Source organism: Schistocerca gregaria, chromosome 3 (genome assembly GCF_023897955.1).
Source record: "Schistocerca gregaria isolate iqSchGreg1 chromosome 3, iqSchGreg1.2, whole genome shotgun sequence".
NCBI classification, from domain to species: domain Eukaryota; kingdom Metazoa; phylum Arthropoda; class Insecta; order Orthoptera; family Acrididae; genus Schistocerca; species Schistocerca gregaria.
The window spans coordinates 697,990,298-698,013,751 of NC_064922.1; the positions used below are offsets into that span (position 1 = coordinate 697,990,298).

At 44.6% G+C, this 23,454-nt stretch overlaps 1 protein-coding gene across 1 annotated transcript in view; it reads right to left on the reverse strand.

The window, feature by feature from the left end:
• LOC126354707 (esterase FE4-like) overlaps positions 1–23,454 on the reverse strand; it is a 74,287-nt gene that overhangs the window by 39,691 nt on the left and 11,142 nt on the right. The window contains exons 2-3 of the mRNA XM_050004529.1: positions 17,219–17,362; positions 6,974–7,118 (exon numbers count right to left, since the gene is read on the reverse strand). Coding sequence (XP_049860486.1) covers positions 6,974–7,118; positions 17,219–17,362 — 289 coding nt within the window. The remainder of the gene's footprint in view (positions 1–6,973; positions 7,119–17,218; positions 17,363–23,454) is intronic.

The following is a 23,454-nucleotide window of genomic DNA, read 5'->3' on the forward strand; positions in this document are numbered from 1 at the left end:
TGTGCACACGCACACATTGTAGCCGCAGTACTTATGAAACTCCACTGCAGCTTCCAGTCATGAGTTTCTATGTAAGTTTAGATCTGTGCAGTTGGACTGTATTCGTTTGGATTAACTGAGACATAACAGAGTAGTCGTATCTTGAATTCTGATTCTTTGTACTCGTTCCTTAACACTAAATACAAACCAAATAGTAAAACATGTAGAAACAGCAATACAGTACCTCCTCACTTTCATTTCCCCTCGCCCACTAATTGGCGGCGTCGACTAGCTACAACTCTCGCATGATGTGCGGTTTTGCTGATCTTTCCCCTTGGCCAATGTAGGCGCACCCAAAAGCCGGCCACGCATTTCTCGATCTTACAATATTTAATTGCACTGCCATTTACCGTACAATCTGTATGTAGCACAAAACAATCAACAACACGTGTTGATGTCTACAAAAATTTGATAACCTCACGCTGATGACGATCCGATCTACATCTACATCTACATGACTACTCTGCAATTCACATTTAAGTGCTTGGCAGAGGGTTCATCGAACCACAATCATACTATCTCTCTACTATTCCACTCCCGAACAGCGAGCGGGAAAAACGAACACCTAAACCTTTCTGTTCGAGCTCTGATTTCTCTTACTTTATTTTGATGATCATTCCTACCTATGTAGGTTGGGCTCAACAAAATATTTTCGCATTCGGAAGAGAAAGTTGATGACTGAAATTTCGTAAAAAGGTCTCGCCGCGACGAAAAACGTCTATGCTGTAATGACTTCCATCCCAACTCGTGTATCATATCTGCCACACTCTCTCCCCTATAACGCGATAATACAAAACGAGCTGCCCTTCTTTGCACCCTCTCGATGTCCTCCGTCAATCCCACCTGGTAAGGATCCCACACCGCGCAGCAATATTCTAACAGAGGACGAACGAGTGTAGTGTAAGCTGTCTCTTTAGTGGACTTGTTGCATCTTCTAAGTGTCCTGCCAATGAAACGCAACCTTTGGCTCGCCTTCCCGACAATATTATCTATGTGGTCCTTCCAACTGAAGTTGTTAGTAATTTTAACACCCAGGTACTTAGTTGAATTGACAGCCTTGAGAATTGTACTATTTATCGAGTAATCGAATTCCAACGGATTTCTTTTGGAACTCATGTGGATCATCTCACACTTTTCGTTATTTAGCGTCAACTGCCACCTGACACACCATACAGCAATCTTTTCTAAATCGCTTTGCAGCTGATACTGGTCTTCGGATGACCTTACTAGACGGTAAATTACAGCATCATCTGCGAACAGTCTAAGAGAACTGCTCAGATTGTCACCCAGGTCATTTATATAGATCAGGAACAGTAGAGGTCCCAGGACGCTTCCCTGGGGAACACCTGATATCACTTCAGTTTTACTCGATGATTTGCCGTCTATTACTACGAACTGCGACCTTCCTGACAGGAAATCACGAATCCAGTCGCACAACTGAGACGATACCCCATAGCTCCGCAGCTTGATTAGAAGTCTCTTGTGAGGAACGGTGTCAAAAGCTTTCCGGAAATCTAGAAATACGGAATCAACTTGAGATCCCCTGTCGATAGCGGCCATTACTTCGTGCGAATATAGAGCTAGCTGCGTTGCACAAGAGCGATGTTTTCTGAAGCCATGCTGATTACGTGTCAATAGATCGTTCCCTTCGAGGTGATTCATAATGTTTGAATACAGTATATGCTCCAAAACCCTACTGCAAACCGACGTCAATATATAGGTCTGTAGTTAAATGGATTACTCCTACTACCCTTCTTGAACACTGGTGCGACCTGCGCAATTTTCCAATCTGTAGGTACAGATCTATCGGTGAGCGAGCGATTGTATATGAGTGCTAAGTAGGGAGCTATAGTATCAGCGTAATCTGAAAGGAACCTAATCGGCATACAATCTGGGCCTGAAGACTTGCCCGTATCAAGCGATTTGAGTTGCTTCGCAACCCCTAAGGTATCTACTTCTAAGAAACTCATGCTAGCAGATGTTCGTGTTTCAAATTCTGGAATATTCCATTCATCTTCCCTGGTGAAGGAATTTCGGAAAACTGCGTTCAATAACTCCGCTTTAGCGGCACAGTCGTCGATAACAGTACCATCGGCACTGCGCAGCGAAGGTATTGACTGCGTCTTGCCGCTTGTGTACTTTACATACGACCAGAATTTCTTCGGATTTTCTACCAAATTTCGAGACAATGTTTCGTTGTGGAACCTATTAAAGGCATCTCGCATCGAAGTACGTGCCAAATTTCGCGCGTCTGTAAATTTTAGCCCATCTTCAGGATTTCGCGTTCTTCTGAACTTCGCATGCTTTTTCCGTTGCCTCTGCAACAGCGTTCGGACCTTTTTTGTGTACCACGGGGGATCCGTTCCATCTCTTACCAATTTATGAGGTATGAATATCTCAATTGCTGTTGCTACTATATCTTTGAATTTGAGCCACATCTCGTCTACATTCGCATAGTCAGTTCGGAAGGAATGGAAATTGTCTTTTAGGAAGGCTTCTAGTGGCACTTTATCCGCTTTTTTAAATAAAATTATTTTGCGTTTGTTTCTGACGGATTTGGAAGAAATGGTATTGAGCCTAGCTACAATGACCTTGTGATCACTAATCCCTGTATCAGTCATGATGCTCTCTATCAGCTCTGGATTGTTTGTGGCCAAGAGGTCAAGTGTGTTTTCGCAACCATTTACAATTCGCGTGGGTTCGTGGAATAACTGCTCGAAATAATTTTCGGAGAAAGCATTTAGGACAATCTCGGAAGATATTTTCTGCCTACCACCGGTTTTGAACAAGTATTTTTGCCAACATACCGAGGGTAGGTTGAAGTCCCCACCAACTATAACCGTATGAGTGGGGTATTCTTTGTTACGAGACTCAAACTTTCTCTGAACTGTTCCGCAACTGTATCATCGGAGTCTGGGGGTCGGTAGAAGGAGCCAATTATTAACTTAATTCGGCTGTTAAGTATAACCTCCACCCACACCAATTCGCACGGAGTATCTACTTCGACTTCACTACAAGATAAACCACTACTGACAGACACAAACACTCCACCACCAATTCTACCTAATCTATCTTTCATGTCCACCGTCTGAGACTTCGTAAAAATTTCTGCAGAACCTATTTCAGGCTTTAGCCAGCTTTCTGTACCTATAACGATATCAGCTTCTGTGCTTTCTATTAGCGCTTGAAGCTCAGGGACTTTTCCAGCGCAACTACAACAATTTACAACTAAAATTCCGACTGTTCCTTGATCCAAGCACGACCTGTAATTGCCAAGCACCCTTTGACATTGCAGCCCATCCCGCACTTTCCCGAGGCCTTCTAACCTAAAAAACCGCCCAGTCCACGCCACACAGCCTCCGCTACCCGTGTAGCCGCCAGCTGAGTGTAGTGAACTCCTGACCTATTCAGCGGAACCCGAAACCCCACCACCCTATGGCGCAAGTCTAGGAATCTGCAGCCAATACGGTCGCAAAACCGTCTGAGCCTCTGATTCAGACCCTCCACCCGGCTCTGCACCAAAGGTCCGCAGTCGGTTCTGTCAACGATGCTGCAGATGGTGAGCTCTGCCTTCATCTCGTAAGCAAGACCGGCAGCCTTCACCAAATCAGATAGCCGCTGGAATCCAGAGAGAATTTCCTCAGATCCAAAGCGACACACGTCATTAGTGCCGACATGTGCCACCACCTGCAGCTGGTTGCACCCTGTGCTCTTCATGGCATCCGGAAGGACCCTTTCCACATCAGGAATGACTCCTCCCGGAATGCACACGGAGTGCACACTGGATTTCTTCCCCTCCTTAGCCGCCGTATCCCTAAGGGGCCCCATCTGAAGATAACAAATAACGAGACAGTTGACGTCGCCTGGTACAGAGTGCACATAGTCTAACACGGATACTGGAAAAATTAGTAAGCTAAACTTTACCTTTTTTCAAAACTAAGCGTATTCGTCTTTACGGAGCTACAGACATCGTTAGTTATAAAAAAGAGTCCAAATTCAGTCTCCAGATTGTTTTCTTCCATTTCTATGTGACCAGTTTCGAGCCAGCTGCTCATCTTCAGATAATTTGTTACAGCTACAGAGTAACTTGTCGTATGTAGAACTGAAAGTTCATTAGCATGTTCTTGTTGTTGTTGTTTGGACTTCAGGCCTGAGACTGGTTTGATGCAGCTCTCCATGCTACTCTGTCCTGTGCAAGCTTCTTCATCTCCCAGTACCTACTGCAACCTACATCCTTCTGAATCTGCTTAGTGTATTCATCTCTTGGTCTCCCTCTACAATTTTTACCCTCCATGCTGCCGTCCAATACCAAATTGGTGATCCCTTGATGCCTCAGAACATGTCCTAACAACCGATCCCTTCTTCTGGTCAAGTTGTGCCACAAAATTCTCTTCTCCCCAATCCTCATTAGTTATGTGATCTATCCATCTAATCTTCAGCATTCTTCTGTAGCATAACACAGTGAAATTTCAGTTCCACATTCGACAGGTTACTCTATAATTGTAACAAATGATCTGAAGATGAGCAGCTGGTCCGAAACTGGTCACATGGAAATAACGGAAAGGGATCTGGAGACTAAATTTGGACAGTTTTTTCTTTTTTTTTTACTCTTTTTTTCTTGTGAAATGTTTTCCCAAAGTCCACGAAATATACACTAACGCAAAAAAATCGCAATACCACAAAATAATTTATATGGAGTAATGAAATTTCGGGTATACGTTTGTCTAGGTAACATATTTAAGGGATTAACATTCCAAAAGCACAGATTAATGTAAATACGAGATAAGGCATTGCAAGTTTGTAGTGCTTGTACATTAATAACCGACGTAACCGCTAGACTGTTGAACTCAAGCATGAAAATGTGCAGGCATATGTTGTACAGGTGTTAGATGTCAGTTTGTGGGATGGAATACCATACAAGTTGCACTTGGTCAGTCAATACAGGGACGTTAACGCTGGAGTTGTCGTTCAACGATGTCCTATATGTGCTCGAATGGAGACAGAACTGGCGGTCGAGAAGGCCAAGACAGCATGTTGAGACTCTTTAAAGTATGTCGGCTTACAACAGCGGTATGTGGGGGAGCGTTATCCTGTTGGAAAACAACCCTAGAATGCTGTTCATGAATGGCAGCACAACTAGTCGAATCACCCTATTGCGGTACAAATTTGCAGTTAGGGTGCGCAGTATAACCACGATAGTGCTCCTGCTGTCATACGAAATCGCACCCCAGACCATAACTCCGTATGTAGGTTTAGTGTGTCTAGGCCACTGATAGGTTGGTTGCAGGCCCTTAACTGGCCTCCTTCTAACCAACAGACCGCTATTACTGGCACCGAGGCAGAACCAGCTTTTATAGGCAAACACAACAGACCTCCACACTACCCTCCGATGAGCACTCGCTTGAAACCACTGAAGTCACAAATGGAGGTGGTTAGGGGTGAGTGGAATGAACGCTACAGGGCGTTTGGCTCAGAGCTGTCCTTGAAGTTAACGATTTGCAACAGTTTATTGTGTCACTGCGAAGCCAACTGCTGCCCAAATTACTGATCTGGTGCAGATGCAATATGATGCGCCAGAGCCTTCCCTCTCGGTAGTGCCCCATGACCGTCCGGACACCAGTCTTTTTGCGACTGTACATTCTCGTGACCACCGCTGCCAGCAAGCCTGCACAGCGGCTACATTCCTGCCTAGTCTTTCTGCAGTGCCGCAGAAGGAACATTCAGCCTCTTGTAGCCCTTTTAAGTGATCTCGGTTAAACTCAGCGAGTGTTGATAATGGCGTCTTTGTCGCCTTAAACACATTGTGGACTAACATCAACTCACCACGTCCAACCTCACAGGTGACTAACGCTCACGATACCGTGTACCTAAAGCAAACCTGATCTGCATTGTCATCGTGACGCCACTACTGCCACTCGTACGTGACTGGCTCGAAATATGAAAATACATTTTTCAGATGTAGAAAAATGCCTACCAACTTTAGTTTATGTCACACATTTCCCTCTTGGTATTGTGGGTTTTTTTTCGTCAATGTATAACACCACATCTATCGACCGCACGCGTACATCAGTCAAAGCGATCTCCCGGAATTACTGCTATAGCTGTCAATCAATTTATCTTCTCTGCAACCCTCTCTTCAGTAGGCCCCATCCGTTTTTCAAAATGCAATTGGGAGATCATCTTTTCATCTTTGTATATTTCCACAGAACGCTTACTCGCCATTGTCGCGGTTCTAGGCGCGCAGTCCGGAACCGTGCGACTGCTACGGTCGCAGGTTCGAATCCTGACTCGGGCATGGATGTGTGTGATGTCCTTAGGTTAGTTAGGTTTAAGTAGTTCTAAGTTCTAGGGGACTAATGACCACAGCAGTTGAGTCCCATAGTGCTCAGAGCCATTTGAACCATTTTCGCCATTGTCGAGGAGAGATGGTGACTGCGCCGCGCTGATTGGCCGCGCGGTTTGAGGTGCCATGGTACAGATTGCGCGGCCTCTCCCGCCGGTTCGAGTCCTCCCTCGGGTATGGGCGTGTTTGTAAGTCTAGGGACCGATGACCTCACCAGTTTGCTCCCTTGGGAATTCACACACAGTTGAACATTTAGATGGTGACTGCCTTCTCAGTAGAAATTGACAACAATTTATTTTTGGACCGACCAAGAACACGCCCAAACGATAAAGTCTGAAAGTCAAGGCACGTACGTCACAGATGGCATTGCAGAAACAAAACTACTGCAGTCGCAGGTAAAATCAACCCTGCTTCAAAACACCAGCGTTCATCCAAACGACGTTCACTGTTCGTAGTGTAATTCCGAGTTTTGCGTTATTAGTGTAGATGACATATTTTCACCATTGTGCAACACAGTTCTGTCAGGTTAAGAATCTACAATTATCTACAGTTTTCCTGCGTCTACCACAAATACCGGCAGTAGATACTTACCCAGAGAGCCAATTCGATAGTTCATAGCAACAAGAACAATGTCGTGGTCCAAGAGATATCCGTATTCATAAAATGTGGCTGCACCTCCGGCGAAACCGCCGCCATGAATCCAGACCATGACAGGAAACAGTACAGTAGGCCTTATCTGAAAGAAGAGAGGGAACATAACACCATGCCTCGTTGAAGCAACGCACTTATCAGTGATATAAACTGTTTAGTGGTCACCGTTTGGGATTTAATGAGTACGTAAGGTAATACATGTAGGAAGCGAAGACCACATTTGCTTTTAAGGACGTGGTAAAATCTATTACTCACTACTGAGTCGTCATATTGGAACTTGTGGCTACTTAACAGCAGAGTGCTCTTGAATTCTGGTTGTCCTACCGAAATTAGCCGCCGAGGACAAGACAGAGAGACGGCGAAGACTCCAACGTATCTCAGAGAGTGATGAACGCATCACAAAGTGTGTGACACAAGATGCGCCTCCAGCCGAACATCGAATATATTGTAGCCAGCTCTAAACACATACTTTCACCATAACAATAAGAAGATTAATGATAACAAAATTAGTTTTCAGAACATTAGTAATATTTTTTCATGCCCTTGCAATTCGTTGACTCCCAAAAGAAGTACGACTCAATAGACGTCTCCTCTTCCAGACACTAACCAAGGTAGACAACAACTTTTTGAACCGTATAAAAGCATACCCATATGACGTCAAATGAAAAATTCAGGGGAAAACTAGCAGGAAACGAGTTCAGAAATGTTTTTTGACTAGGAGACGGCGTTATCACTCTTCAGTTGCTTGCTGGAGAAAGTTATTCCTGAAAGGACGAAAAATCTGGAATGAAGACTGGCTGCAAAAAAGGACGAGTTAGTAGCTAACTGTCTAGATTTCACGGATGACTTGACACTTTTGGCATTCAGTGTAGCAGACGTTACTTACCTACCTCAACAGTACAGAAGCTGAAACTGGGTCAAAAATAGCCGTCAAAATGACTGAGTTAATCACACTGATCAGAGATGCTCCGAACACGACCCCACTGGGTAACACGTTAATACAGAAGAGCAACTCCTTCATACACCTTGGAGATTGGATAATCCCGAAATTCCGTGAGGATTTCGCATTGAACAATAGAGACGCAAAACTGGAGAGCGCTTACCATCTGTATAAGAAAGTTTACAGATCCTTTCCTTCAACTTAAAACTGCAACATCACAATACCGTAGTGAGGCCTTCAGTAGTGTATGCCCCAGAACGTCTGAGCGTGGTCAGAAAAGGAGAAATCAGGAAATCAGATGCACACAAAGATTCCGAGAAATATCATGGGTCCCCCCAGAAAAGATGATGTATACAAAGTAGAAACAATAGGTTGGACGCACCCATGGTCTAGGGGTTAGCAGGCACGGTGACTCGGCATGTTCGGTCAGAGGGCTAGCTGCTCTCTGTAATAAAAAACTGAGTGAATGGATCTATGATGAAATTGAACTGGTGTCATGGGTCATCCGTCCCCAAACATATGCATCGAGTAATAACGAATGCTTGATGAAAAAGATTGGGGGTGGATGTCCCGTGACGCCTGTTCAGTTTCATCGAACAAATGCATCAACAAACGCAAAACGAGGATAATGGAATGTAGTCGAATTAAGTCGGGTGATGCTGAGGGAATTAGATTAGGAAACGAGACACTTAAAGTACTAGAGGAGTTTTGCTATTTGGGGAGCAAAGTAACTAAAGATGGTCGAAGTAGATAGGATATAAAATGTAGACTGGCAATGGCAAGGAAAGCGTTTCTGAAGAAGAGAAATTTGTTAACATCGAGTATATATTTAAGTGTCAGGAAGTCATTTCTGAAAGTATTTGTATGGAGTGTAGCCATGTATGGAAGTAAAACAAGAACGATAAATAGTTTGGACAAGAAGAGAATAGAAGCTACAGAAGAATGCTGAAGATTAGATGGGTAGATCACGTAACTAATGAGAAGGTATTGAATAGAATTGGGGAGAAGAGGAGTTTGTGGCACAACTTGACAAGAAGAAGGGATCGGTTGGTAGGACATGTTCTGAGGCATCAAGGGATAACAAATTTAGCGTGGACGCTAAAAATCGTAGAGAGAGACCAATAGATGAATACACTAAGCAGTTTCAGAAGGATGTAGGTTGCAGTAAGTACTGGGAGATGAAGAACCTTGCACAGGATAGAGTAGCATGGAGAGCTGCATCAAACCAGTCTCAGGACTGAAGACAACAACAACAACGACAACAATAACGAATGATTAGTAATCAAAACGTCTTCGGCCCCGGGTTCGAAACCCGCCACCGCTTAAATTTTTATCAACAATCAGCATAGGTGCCAAAAAACTTCCGGCAGAAGAAGTCACTCTCTTTCTGCCAACGGCCTCGTCAAAGAGAGCGGAGGAGCGGACTGAGGTTCAGGTCACTATCTTGTCCTTGGTGCGGGAAATCACCCCTAAGGGCGGTAGAATCAGCAATGATCACCATCATGAGGATGCGGAAGGCAATGGAAACCACTGCATTAAAGACACATAACGAATATCCAGAGAACATGTGGCCTGTAACTGAAGAAGTGTCATGATGATCTCTCTATTGGCAAAAGATTCCTAGAAGTCCCCCTTCGGATCTGCCAAGAGGGAGGTGACCATGAGAGAAAGATTGAATAACCAATGAAATAACGTTTTGCGAGTCGGAGCGTGGAATGTCAGAAACTGGAACGTGGTATGGAAGCTCGAAAAATCTGATAAGGGAAATTCAAAGGCTCTATCTAGGTATAGTAGGGGTCAGTGAAGTGAAATGGAAACAAGACAAGGATTTCTGGTCAGATGAGTATAGGATGTATCAACAGTAGCAGAAAATGGTAGAACGGGAGTAGGATTCGTTATGAATAGGAAGGTAACGAGGAGAGTGTGTTACTGTTGTAAGGTGTCAGGCAAATCCAACACCTTCCATGAAAAACCTGACATGATAAGCAAATCCAGTAGTACACTCCTGGAAATGGAAAAAAGAACACATTGACACCGGTGTGTCAGACCCACCATACTTGCTCTGGACACTGCGAGAGGGCTGTACAAGCAATGATCACACGCACGGCACAGCGGACACACCAGGAACCGCGGTGTTGGCCGTCGAATGGCGCTAGCTGCGCAGCATTTGTGCACCGCCGCCGTCAGTGTCAGCCAGTTTGCCGTGGCATACGGAGCTCCATCGCAGTCTTTAACACTGGTAGCATGCCGCGACAGCGTGGACGTGAACCGTATGTGCAGTTGACGGACTTTGAGCGAAGGCGTATAGTGGGCATGCGGAAGGCCGGGTGGACGTACCGCCGAATTGCTCAACATGTGGGGCGTGAGGTCTCCACAGTACATCGATGTTGTCGCCAGTGGTCGGCGGAAGGTGCACGTGCCCGTCGACCTGGGACCGGACCGCAGCGACGCACGGATGCACGCCAAGACCGTAGGATCCTATGCAGTGCCGTAGGGGACCGCACCGCCACTTCCCAGCAAATTAGGGACACTGTTGCTCCTGGGGTATCGGCGAGGACCATTCGCAACCGTCTCCATGAAGCTGGGCTACGGTCCCGCACTCCGTTAGGCCGTCTTCCGCTCACGCCCCAACATCGTGCAGCCCGCCTCCAGTGGTGTCGCGACAGGCGTGAATGGAGGGACGAATGGAGACGTGTCGTCTTCAGAGATGAGAGTCGCTTCTGCCTTGGTGCCAATGATGGTCGTATGCGTGTTTGGCGCCGTGCAGGTGAGCGCCACAATCAGGACTGCATACGACCGAGGCACACAGGGCCAACACCCGGCATCATGGTGTGGGGAGCGATCTCCTACACTGGCCGTACACCTCTGGTGATCGTCGAGGGGACACTGAATAGTGCACGGTACATCCAAACCGTTATCGAACCCATCGTTCTACCATTCCTAGACCGGCAAGGGAACTTGCTGTTCCAACAGGACAATGCACGTCCGCATGTATCCCGTGCCACCCAACGTGCTCTAGAAGGTGTAAGTCAACTACCCTGGCCAGCAGGATCTCCGGATCTGTCCCCCATTGAGCATGTTTGGGACTGGATGTAGCGTCGTCTCACGCGGTCTGCACGTCCAGCACGAACGCTGGACCAACTGAGGCGCCAGGTGGAAATGGCATGGCAAGCCGTTCCACAGGACTACATCCAGCATCTCTACGATCGTCTCCATGGGAGAATAGCAGCCTGCATTGCTGCGAAAGGTGGATATACACTGTACTAGTGCCGACATTGTTCATGCTATGTTGCCTGTGTCTATGTACCTGTGGTTCTGTCAGTGTGATCATGTGATGTATCTGACCCCAAGAATGTGTCAATAAAGTTTCCCCTTCCTGGGACAATGAATTCACGGTGTTCTTATTTCAATTTCCAGGAGTGTATGTCACATAGCTCCGAATAAATCGTGACATTAAATTAACCAAAGTAATACAAGTAACGAGTGAGCAAATGGAATACCACAGACTAACACAAGAATGCCTAAATGCATGTCATACCTTCCCACCGTGAGACAGACGCAGTTCCGAGAGGAGAAACGAGAACAGAAGCCGAGAGCAGAATCGTGTTAAGCTAGAAGGCCCTACGATAAGGGACAGACTTGACACCCACGTCGCCAGCTAACCATTAGGACAACACCACCCGCAAGTTTTAGCGTGAGACTTTTTAGTGTCTCTGTTACGTTGCAAACTTTAAAAACATTGCCCCACCACGAAAAGTATAACGTTTCTCATTGGATAGACAGAATATTTGTAGGCGGAGCTTAAGGTTAACATTGAGACTCTGATTGGTCAGATGAAAACACAGCCATATAGTTTTTTTTAACCAACTTCAGTAAATTGTAGTAAGGAGAAGTGAAGAGGGTTGTTGCTTCCGAGACGGCGAGGTGAGCGGAGCTGCGCCGGCCGCCGTTCCCTGACGAACACCGACAAGGTAATGAACACACGCGATGCCGCATAACAGCGCATAAAGCTTCACTCAGAACTACAGAAGTCTCGTCTGTTACACCCCCTTTTTGCGTAATAGTAGTGTCGATCGTCAATTAAAGCTCATGGTGTTCACATTTGCCACTTGAAGTAAAAATCTGAAACGCGATGATTTTTCTGTTATATAGTTATTGAGAAGCCACATCAGCCACTGTAATTTACGACAAGTTAGATAAGTAATTAAAGATAATTGAGGGTCACTGTAGACCATTTTGATAGTTTGCTCTTTTGTGAAACTTAATTTAAACGTAGATTATAGATGTGATATGGCATAGGTCATCCTTCGATCCATTGTAGAACTTGGAAACCCATTTAGGGAATATTCGTTCACATTTTTGTTGAACGCATTTGGTTTTTACCATCCTGTATTGAAACATTTCCTTTCATTAATAGTGCAATTTATAAACAATGTTTTGTCAGTAGAATAAAATTTCCAATGGTAAACTTAACTTTTTTTCGACGTTATTTTACCAGCTAACTAAAAATAGGAAAGCCTTGAACCTCTTCCACTAAATTTAGTTAGTATTAAGATTCTTTTACAGGGAGTGCAGTGCTGACGCTGAGATCATTAAGTATTTGGTTATATCATCGCTAGTCTCACTGAACTCTTCTGAATTCTAAATGTCATGTGTAGTCTGGCGTCTCCTTACCAGCAACAGGTCCCAGGTTCACACTAGTCAATTCCCTAAAAAACACGCTCAGAGCGTCGTTGCGCGAAAGTGGTAGGGAGACAGGATATAGAATAATGGTACTGAAAAGGTAATACAGAAAGTAAAGGGGGATGAAAATCTAATCGTCTTGGAGGTCTGGAATGAAGTTGTAGGGGAAGGTTCAAAAATAAAAATGGCTCTAAGCACTATGAGACTTGGCATCTGAGGTCATCAGTCCCCTAGACTTAGAAACTATTTAAACCTAACTAACCTAAAGACATCACACACATCCATGCCCGAGGCAGGATTCGAACCTGCGACCGTAGCAGCAGCGCGGTTCCAGACTGAAGCGTCTAGAACCGCTCGGCCGGATGTAGGGGAAGGATTGGAAGAAATGGCTACAGGAGAATATGGGCTTTAGACATGGAACGTAAGAGGAGAAAGACTAACTGAGTTCTGTAACAAATTTCAGCTAAAAATAGCGAATACTCTGTTCAAGAATTACAAGACTATGAGGTATACCTGTAAAAGGCCGCGTGATACGAGAAGAAAATTGTTCTAATGGCTCTGAGCACTATGGGACTTACCGTCTGAGGTCATCAGTCCCCTAGAACGTAGAACCACTTAAGCCTAAGTAACATAAGGACATCACACACTTCCATGCCCGAAGCAGGATTCGAACCCGCGATCGTAGCGGTCGCGCGGGTCCAGACTGTAGCGCCTATAACCGCTCGGCCACTCCGGCCGGTGGTGATACGGAAAGTTTTCAGTTAGATTACATCATTGTGAGACAGAGATTCCGAAATCAGATACTGGGTTGTTAGGCGTAGCCATGAGCAGATGTAGACTCAGATCGAAATGTAGTAATGATGAAGAGTGGGCTGAAGTTTAAGAGATTAGTCGGGAATAATTGATACGCAGAGAAGTGGCATACGGAAGTACTAAGGGTGACGAGGTACGCTTGACGTTCTCTAAGGCTATAGATACAGTCCTAAGAAATAGCTCAGTACACAGTACAGTTGAAGAGGAATGGACATCTCTAAGAAGGGTAGTCACAGAACTCGGAAAGAAAAACATAGGTGCAAAGAAGGTAACCGCGAAGAAACCATAGCTAAAAGATGAAAAACTTCAGTTGATTGCTGAAAGAAGGAAGTACAAAAATGTTCAGCGAAATTCAGGAATACGGAAATACAAGTAACTGAGGAACAAAAGAAACAGGAAGCACAGGGAAGCTAAGATGAAATGGCTGCTTGAAAAATGGGAAGAAATCGAAAAAGAAATGATTGTCGAAAGGACTGACTCAGCTTATAGGAAAGTCAAAACAAACTTCGGTGACATTAAAAGCGAGGGCGGTAACATTAACAGTGCAACGGGAATTCCACTGTTAAACGCACAGGACAGAGCAGATAGGTGGAAAGAGTGCATTGAAGGCATCTATGAGGGGGAAGATTTGTATGCTGTGATAGAAGAAGAAACAGGAATCGATTTAGAAGAGATAAGGGGTCCAGTATTAGAATCAAAATTGGAGAGAGCTTTGGAGAACTTATGATCAAATAAGGCAGAAGGAATAGATAACATTCCATTAGAATTTCTAAAATCATTGGTGGGAGTGGCGTGTAGAATGTGAGTCTGGCGACATCCCATCTGACTTTCGGAAAAGTATCATCCACACAATTTCTAAGACTGCAAGAGCTGAAAAGTGCGAAATAATCACACAATTAGCTTAACGGCTCATGCATCCAAGTTGCTGACAAAAATAATATACAGAAGAATGGAAAAGAAAATTGAATTGTGTTAAATGATGACCAGTTTGGCTTTAGGATAGGTAAAGGCACCAGAAAGGCAATTCTGACATTACGTTTGATAATGGAAGCAAGAATAAAGAGAGACCAAGACGTTCATAGGATTTGTCGACATGGAAAAAGCGTTCGACAGTGTAAAATAGTGCAAGATGTTCGAGATTCTGAGGAAAATAGGGGTAAGCTATAGGGAGAGACGGGTAATGTACAAGAGCCAAGAGAGGATAATAAGAATGGACGACCTAGAACGAAGCGCACGGATTAAAAATTGTGTGAGACAGGGATGTAGTCTTTCACACTACCGTCCAATCTGTACATTGAAGAAGCAATGATGGAAATAAAAGAAAGGTTTAGGAGCGGGATTAGAATTTTAGGTGAAAGAATATCAATGATACGATTCGCTGATGACATTGCTATCCTCAGTGAAAGTGAAGAAGAATTACACGATCTGATGAATGGAATGAACAGTCTAATTAGTACAGAGTACGGATTGATAGTAAATCGAAAAAAGACGAAAATAATGAGAAGTAGCTAAAATGAGAATAGTGAGAAATTAACATCAGGATTGATGGTCATGATGTAGATGAAGCTAAGAAACTCTACTACCTAGGCAACAAAATAATCAGTGATGGGCGAAGCAAGGAGGAGATCAAAAGCAGACTAGCACCGCAAAAAGAGCATTCCTGGCAAAGAGAAATTTACTAGTATCAAACATACGCCTTCATTTGAGGAAGAAATTTCTGAGAACGTACTTTTGGAGCACAGAATTGCATGCTAGTGAAACATGGACTGTGGGAAACCAAAACAGAAGAGAATCGAACCATTTGAGATGTGGTGTTACAGACGAATTCTGAAAATTAAATGGACTGGCAAGGTAAGGAATGAATAGGTTGTGAGCAGAATCGGAAAGGAAAGGATTATGTCGAAGACACTGACAGGGAGTAGGAACAGCGTGATAGGACAACTGTTAAGACATCAGGGAATGACTTCCATGGTACTAGAGGGAGCTGTAGAGGGCAATAACCGTAGAGGAAAACAGAGTTTGGAATACATCCAGCAAATAATTGAGAACATAGGTTGCAAGTGCTACTCTAGGATGAAGAAACTCACACAGGATAGGAATTCGTGGCGGGCCGCATCAAACCAGTTAGAAGACTGATGACTCAAAAGAAAAAAAAAAAAAAAAAGAAAAAATGTTGTGAAGACTATTTAGGAAAGACCTTGAGCAACTAGAAACTGACCACAAAGACATTCACAACAGAGATGAGAACAGAGTTATTATCAGAATATTAGATTCTCTCTACTAACTAACAACAGTAAATGTACTAACAACAGTAAATGTACGTATGGGTACTGGAGTGAAATGGGCTCAGGAATGGAAGAATACCGATTGCTTTGGGATGAGAGGTACTGGACTAGAAGGAAAGATTGCCAGTTTTATGAGCTACGTGGTTCACCGTAGGCCCAAACGAATTATAGTAACAAACACATAATGGTCCTTTGTTATTTCTAGACAGTAATTTCGTTCACCCTTGTGCTACAATATTAAAGCGCATATATCTCACTGCGACTTTAACTCATGTTACTGAAGCATTACCTCTCAAATATTCCCAAATAATAAATACGGGTTTTATATAAATCAAGTGAAAACAGATGCAGATAGTACATTTTGTGTGCGCAGAGACAATTGAATAATGCACTGACCCTTCCTGCCAGCTCTCATGACGCGTTCCAGCAAAAAGATTCATTATCGGCCTGTCATTAAGAACAATCCCGTTGTTAGTAAGCAAGAGGATTGGAGCGTTCCTCTCATTAAAGAGTCTCATCACCTTGTAATTATGACTGTTGCGAAACGTGGTACCATCCCCTCCACAAAACATGAGATTGTTTGAGTTGTTGTAGTGCAAGTATAGAGCACACGATGGCGTTGTTGTTAGCACTCACAAGTCAACAATCATAGTTCCTCGATAAGTAAATATCATAGAATATTTAAATTAATCAGAAAAATAACAGCAATAATAGGTTACGTTAGTGAGCCATTTTGATCATACCTACCCCCGCATGTAGTTCATAGCTCCAAGGAACTTTCATCCCCGTTAAATCATCCCTTACGTGCTCAGTAACACTGAGATCTGCAACGTCGGAGTATTGAAGTAATCTCTTATCTCGAGCGCGTACATCAAACTCATCTGACAGATTTCAGGAACAATGAGACGGACCATTTGCAACAATCCAGCCGCTAAGCCGTTCGAATTTTAAAACTACCGCTCCCTCTGAAACGCCAATAAACACACACTTTTGCCAGATGAGATTACACATTAATATTCTTCCTAACATGTATAACTATTGATTTTCAATAGTTCCTGGGTTTCCAGCGGGTCCTTAATCGAAAGGATATTAACAGATAGCCCTTGCTGTGCTACGTGTTGCTACCATATTTTGTACTATTTTGTACAAAATAACATTATAATAGGTGTGTCACTGTTAGCATTCAAGCAGTTAAGTTTTCACTGCACGTGAGAACAACTTCTTGAGTGTGGTAGTGTTCGTACTTTGGAGGAAACAATAACGAAATATTTTATAACGAACGTCAACAAACGTTTTAGAAATACGTATCAAGCAACACGTAACTGAACGAATATTTAGGCGTTGTCAGAAGCTTCCCCATTCTCTGTATCAGTGGATCAGTTCCCTGTTACGTTGCTAGCGTGCGTGTAGCCAATACTGTCTGTGTAACACTCTATACGGAGTACAATATAGGGGGCAGCTTACCTGTGGCGTGAACACGTTGAGATACAGACAGTCCTCTGTCCCTGTTGGAGGCTCTAATGGGGACATCACGGACACCTGCGGACACCAAGCCCCAGGAGCTGTTGCATCGCGGATGTGCTCCCACCCATCTGGAGGTTGAGGACTCTGTAACAAAATGACTTACTTTATTCAATACTGTGCGCACTGACGTTTGCGTCTATCTGCAAATAATTAGGTAGTTAATAATCCCTTATAAACAATACTTTTTTCACATATCCGGGTCTCTGAACCTCCACCAGTTCTTTTGATTGCAATTACACTTCAGTCTACTGTTTACATTCTTTAATATGTATTCCCTCGATCCGCACCACACTGCCACGCAACGATGTTAAGCCGTGACAAAGACGTGCTATCTGTTCAGCTGCTGCTTTTTCACTTGGTTCAAAGGCGAGCTTACGAAAATCAAACTACTTGGAACAAAAAGAATATTTCAAGGTTGATAGTCTATGTATTTGATTCTCCTTATGATTTAAATATTATTTTAAGTTTGCATATTGTTCCCGCAGACGTGACCGCATGTTCCCAGAAACAAGTTTTTAAGCAGCAGAAACGGAAGAGTCACTGCCTGGCAAATGTGGGCAGCTCGGCTGACAAAGAGCATATGAAACGTGCGAACTATCGATATCGACAAGCTTCTGTGTGCTAGTAACTTCTGTGAAAGAATAAGGTACACTTCATTTCTACACTCCTGGAAATGGAAAAAAGAACACATTGACACCGGTGTGTCAGACCCACCATACTTGCTCCGGACACTGCGAGAGGGCTGTACAAGCAATGATCACACGCACGGCACAGCGGACACACCAGGAACCGCGGTGTTGGCCGTCGAATGGCGCTAGCTGCGCAGCATTTGTGCACCGCCGCCGTCAGTGTCAGCCAGTTTGCCGTGGCATACGGAGCTCCATCGCAGTCTTTAACACTGGTAGCATGCCGCGACAGCGTGGACGTGAACCGTATGTGCAGTTGATGGACTTTGAGCGAGGGCGTATAGTGGGCATGCTGGAAGCCAGGTGGACGTACCGCCGAATTGCTCAACACGTGGGGCGTGAGGTCTCCACAGTACATCGATGTTGTCGCCAGTGGTCGGCGGAAGGTGCACGTGCCCGTCGACCTGGGACCGGACCGCAGCGACGCACGGATGCACGCCAAGACCGTAGGATCCTATGCAGTGCCGTAGGGGACCGCACCGCCACTTCCCAGCAAATTAGGGACACTGTTGCTCCTGGGGTATCGGCGAGGACCATTCGCAACCGTCTCCATGAAGCTGGGCTACGGTCCCGCACTCCGTTAGGCCGTCTTCCGCTCACGCCCCAACATCGTGCAGCCCGCCTTCAGTGGTGTCGCGACAGGCGTGAATGGAGGGACGAATGGAGACGTGTCGTCTTCAGAGATGAGAGTCGCTTCTGCCTTGGTGCCAATGATGGTCGTATGCGTGTTTGGCGCCGTGCAGGTGAGCGCCACAATCAGGACTGCATACGACCGAGGCACACAGGGCCAACACCCGGCATCATGGTGTGGGGAGCGATCTCCTACACTGGCCGTACACCTCTGGTGATCGTCGAGGGGACACTGAATAGTGCACGGTACATCCAAACCGTTATCGAACCCATCGTTCTACCATTCCTAGACCGGCAAGGGAACTTGCTGTTCCAACAGGACAATGCACGTCCGCATGTATCCCGTGCCACCCAACGTGCTCTAGAAGGTGTAAGTCAACTACCCTGGCCAGCAGGATCTCCGGATCTGTCCCCCATTGAGCATGTTTGGGACTGGATGAAGCGTCGTCTCACGCGGTCTGCACGTCCAGCACGAACGCTGGTCCAACTGAGGCGCCAGGTGGAAATGGCATGGCAAGCCGTTACGCAGGACTACATCCAGGTTCTCTACTATCGTCTCCATGGGAGAATAGCAGCCTGCATTGCTGCGAAAGGTGGATATACACTGTACTAGTGCCGACATTGTGCATGCTCTGTTGTCTGTGTCTATGTGCCTGTGGTTCTGTCAGTGTGATCATGTGATGTATCTGACCCCAGGAATGTGTCAATAAAGTTTCCCCTTCCTGGGACAATGAATTCCGGTGTTCTTATTTCAATTTCCAGGAGTGTATTTTCGAAACAAATATGGGTCAGAGATTATCCGCTTTGAACCACAAGGAATCATCAAAACATTCGACAGTAATTTCAGCATAGGATTAAACGATAGGTACACTGACCTAGATTTCGACATCTACTGGGGGTGTCTTCATGAAAATGAAATGTTGTTCAATCGTAAAATTACATTGCTAAAAAGCAATAGTCAGAATTTGGAGCAGCTATCCGTATGCTCAAGTCAAAAGTAAAACAAACCGCTCTAGTTTTTGCCACGTGTGTCCAGCTGGAAACAACATCAGACTCTGATCTCGAAATCTAGGCCAATGTTCCTACCGTTTATCTGCAACCGGTTGGCTGTTTAATACTATGTTGAAAATAGTACACGGTTGCTGAATAACAGCCATGCTCAAAACTGATTCGACAATAAGCAAATTTTGAGCACACTATGGTGGTTCCTGAATAGCAGCAACAGCCTTTTTAGTAGCTGCAGGGGCAACACTCTTAGATAATTGACTGATCTGACCTTGCAACATCACTGAAAACGGCCTTGCTATGCTGGTACTGCGAACGACTGGAAACAAGGGGAAACTACAGTTGTAATTTTTCTCGAAGGCTTGCAACTGTATTGTATGGTTCAATGATGATGGCGTCCTCTTGGGTGAAATATTCCGGAGGGAAAATATTCCCCATTCGGATCTCTGGGCAGAGATTACTCTGGAGCATATCGTCATCACGAGGAACAAAACAGGCGTTCTATGGGTCGGAGCGTGCAATGTTAGATCTCTTAATCGGACAGAGGCTAGAAAATTTAGAAAGGAAATTGGGTAGGATGAAGTTAGGTATGGTGGGAATTAATTAAGTCTGGTGGCACGAGGAACAGGACTTGTGGACAGCCGAATACCGGGTTATAAATACAAAATCAAATAGGGATAATGTTGGGGTAGGTTTAATAATGAATAAGAAAACAGGAATTTGGGTAAGCTACTATGAGCAGCGTAGTGAACGCATTATTGTAGCCAAGATAGACGTGAAGCCCTCACCTACCACAGTAGTACAAGTTCATATGCTAAGTAATTCCAGAAATAATGAAAAGGTTGAAGAAACGTATGACGAGATAACGCATGTAGCTAAAGAAGACGAAAATTTCATTGTGATAGGGGACTGGAATTCGATAGTGGGAAAAGTAAGAGAAGGAAACATAATAGGTGAATATGGACTCGGGGAAAGGAATGAAAGAGGAAGCCAGCTGGTAGAATTTTGCACAACGCGTAAGTTAATCATCGCTAACACCTGGTTTTAGAATCATGAAAGAAGGTTGTTTATGTGGAAAGGGCCTGGAGAAATTGGAAGGTTTCAGATTGATTATACGATGGTAAGACAGAGATTTACGAACCAGACTTTAATTATAAGACATTTCCAGGGGCAGGTGTGGGCCCTGACTTCAATTTATTGGTTATGAGCTGTATATTAAAACTGAAGAAATTAGAAAAAAGGTAGGAAATTAAGGTGATGGGACCTTGATAAGTCACTAAACCAACTTTCAGAGAGAGCGTTAGGCAACAGTTGACTAGAACAGGGGGAAAAGAAAACAGTAGAAGACGAATGGATAGGTTTGAGATAAGGACTAGTGAAGATAGCAGAAGATCAAATACGGAAAAAGGTAAGGCCTAGTAGAAATTCTTGAATAACACAAGAGATACCGAATTTAATTGATAAACGGAGAAAATATTAAAATGCAGTACATGAAGGGCGCGAAAGGGAATACAAACGTTTAAAAATGAAATTGACAGGAAGCGCAAAATGCCTAAGCAGGAATGGCCAGAGCACGATGGTAAGAATCTAGAAGCATATTTGGCAGTACATGTAACGACATTCCTCTCAACAGCAAGTAGTTCGCCTTCCGTAATGTTCTCACATGCATTGACAATGCGCTGACGCATGTTGTCAGGCGTTGTCGGGGGATCACGATAGCAAATATCCTTCAACTTTCCCCGCAGAATGAAATCCGGGGACGTCAGATCCTGTGAACGTGCGGGCCATGGTTTGGTGCTTCGACGACCAATCCACCTGTCATGAAATATGCTATTCAATACCGCTTCAACCGCACGCGAGCCATGTGCCGGATAACAATCATGTTGGAAGTACATCGCCATTCTGTCATGCAGTGAAACATCTTGTATTAACATCGGTAGAATATTACGTAGGAAATCAGCATACATTACACCATTTAAATTGCCATCGATAAAACGGGGGCCAATTATCCTTCCTCCCATAATGTCTCATCATACATTAACCCGCCAAGGTCGCTGATGTTCCACTTGTCGCAGCCATCGTGGATTTTCCGTTGCCCAACATTGCATATTACGCCGGTTTACGTTACCGCTGTTAGTGAATGACGCTTCGTCGCTAAATGGAACCTGTGCAAAAAATCTGTCATCGTCCGGTAATTTCTCTTGTGCCCAGTGGCAGAAGTGTACATGACGTTCAAAGTCGTCGCTATGCAATTCCTGGTGCATAGAAATATGGTACGGGTGCATTCGATGTTGATGTAGCATTCTCATCACCGACGTTTTTGAGATTCCCGATTCTCGCGCAGTTTGCCTGCTACTGATGTGCGGATAGCCGCAACAGCAGCTAAAACACCTACTTGGGTATCATCATTTGTTGCAGGTCGTGGTTTACGTTTCACATGTGGCTGAACACTTCCTGTTTCCTTAAATAACGTAACTATTCGGTGAACGGTCCTGACACTTGGATGATGTCGTCCAGAATACCGAACAGCATGCATACCACACTCCCGTTGGGCATTTTGATCACAATATATCAACACGATATCGACCTTTTCCGAAATTGGTAAACGGTCCATTTTAACACGGGTAATGTATCACGAAGCAAATACCGTCCGCACTGACGGAATGTTACGTGGTACCACGTACTTATACGTTTGTGACTATTACAGCGCCATGTATCACAAAGCCAAAAAAGTGGTCCAACTAAAACACTCATATTTCTTTACGTACTACACGAACATGTAACAAAAAATGTGGGGTCCAATTTTTAAAACGCCATCTGGTTTCCCCCTTCAAGCTAGACGAGTTTCGTTCTTTGTAGTTTCTTCGTTCGACGCTTATTTCGTGAGATATTTGGCACGGTCACTATTAATGGACCTCCCTGTATAGAGGGAAATAAACTTGATGGCAATATTACAGAAAGGGAAGTGGACAGAGATGAACTGGGGAAAGATCCGGAGACCCCGCTGGCCAATGTTTCCCAAGCACGAATACAAGCAGTATTAACTCCTGCCCAGTTCGGGCAGACATTATCTTTGCTGAAATGTAAGTCCAGTATAGCTTGCCTACAAGGACAACAAAACGGAGTATAGAATACCGTCGACGTACCGCTGTGCTTTAACGGTGCAGCAGAAAACAACCAATGGGGTTCTGCTATGAAATGAAATGACTGCCCCAGATCATCACCCCTTGTTGCCAGGCCTTACACAATGCGAGATAGTCAAGTTGGTATCCTGATGCTGTCCGAGACGTCTCCAGCCGCGTCTTCGGTCTGGAATCTCATTGACTGGATAGAATTGTCTTCAGTGATGAGTCCAGTTTTGAACAGAGCCCCGATGACCAGCAAAGATTATCGCCCGCCATACGGCCCGACAACCAGTAGTGATGTTCTGGGGTGTCACTTCGTTTCATAACAGAACCCCTCTGGCTGTCATCCCCACCACTCTTACAGCACAGGGGTACAGCTACGATATTCTATGCCCTTTTTGTCACCTTTTATGGGAAGCCATCCTGAGCTTACATTTCAGCAAGGTAATGACTGCCCACACACAGCGAGAATTTCTACTGTTTGTCTTCGTGCTTGTGAAACCCTACATTGACCAGCAAGATTACCGGATCTCTCCACGATTGAGAACATTAGGAGCATTATGGGCAGGGCCTTCCAACCAGATTGGGATTTTGACGATCTAACGCGCCAGTTTGACAGAACTTACCAAGATATTCATCAGAAGGACGCCCAGCAGCTCTATCAATCAATTCCAAGTCAAATAACTTATTGGATAAGGGCCAGAAATAGACCAAGGCGTTATTGACTTGC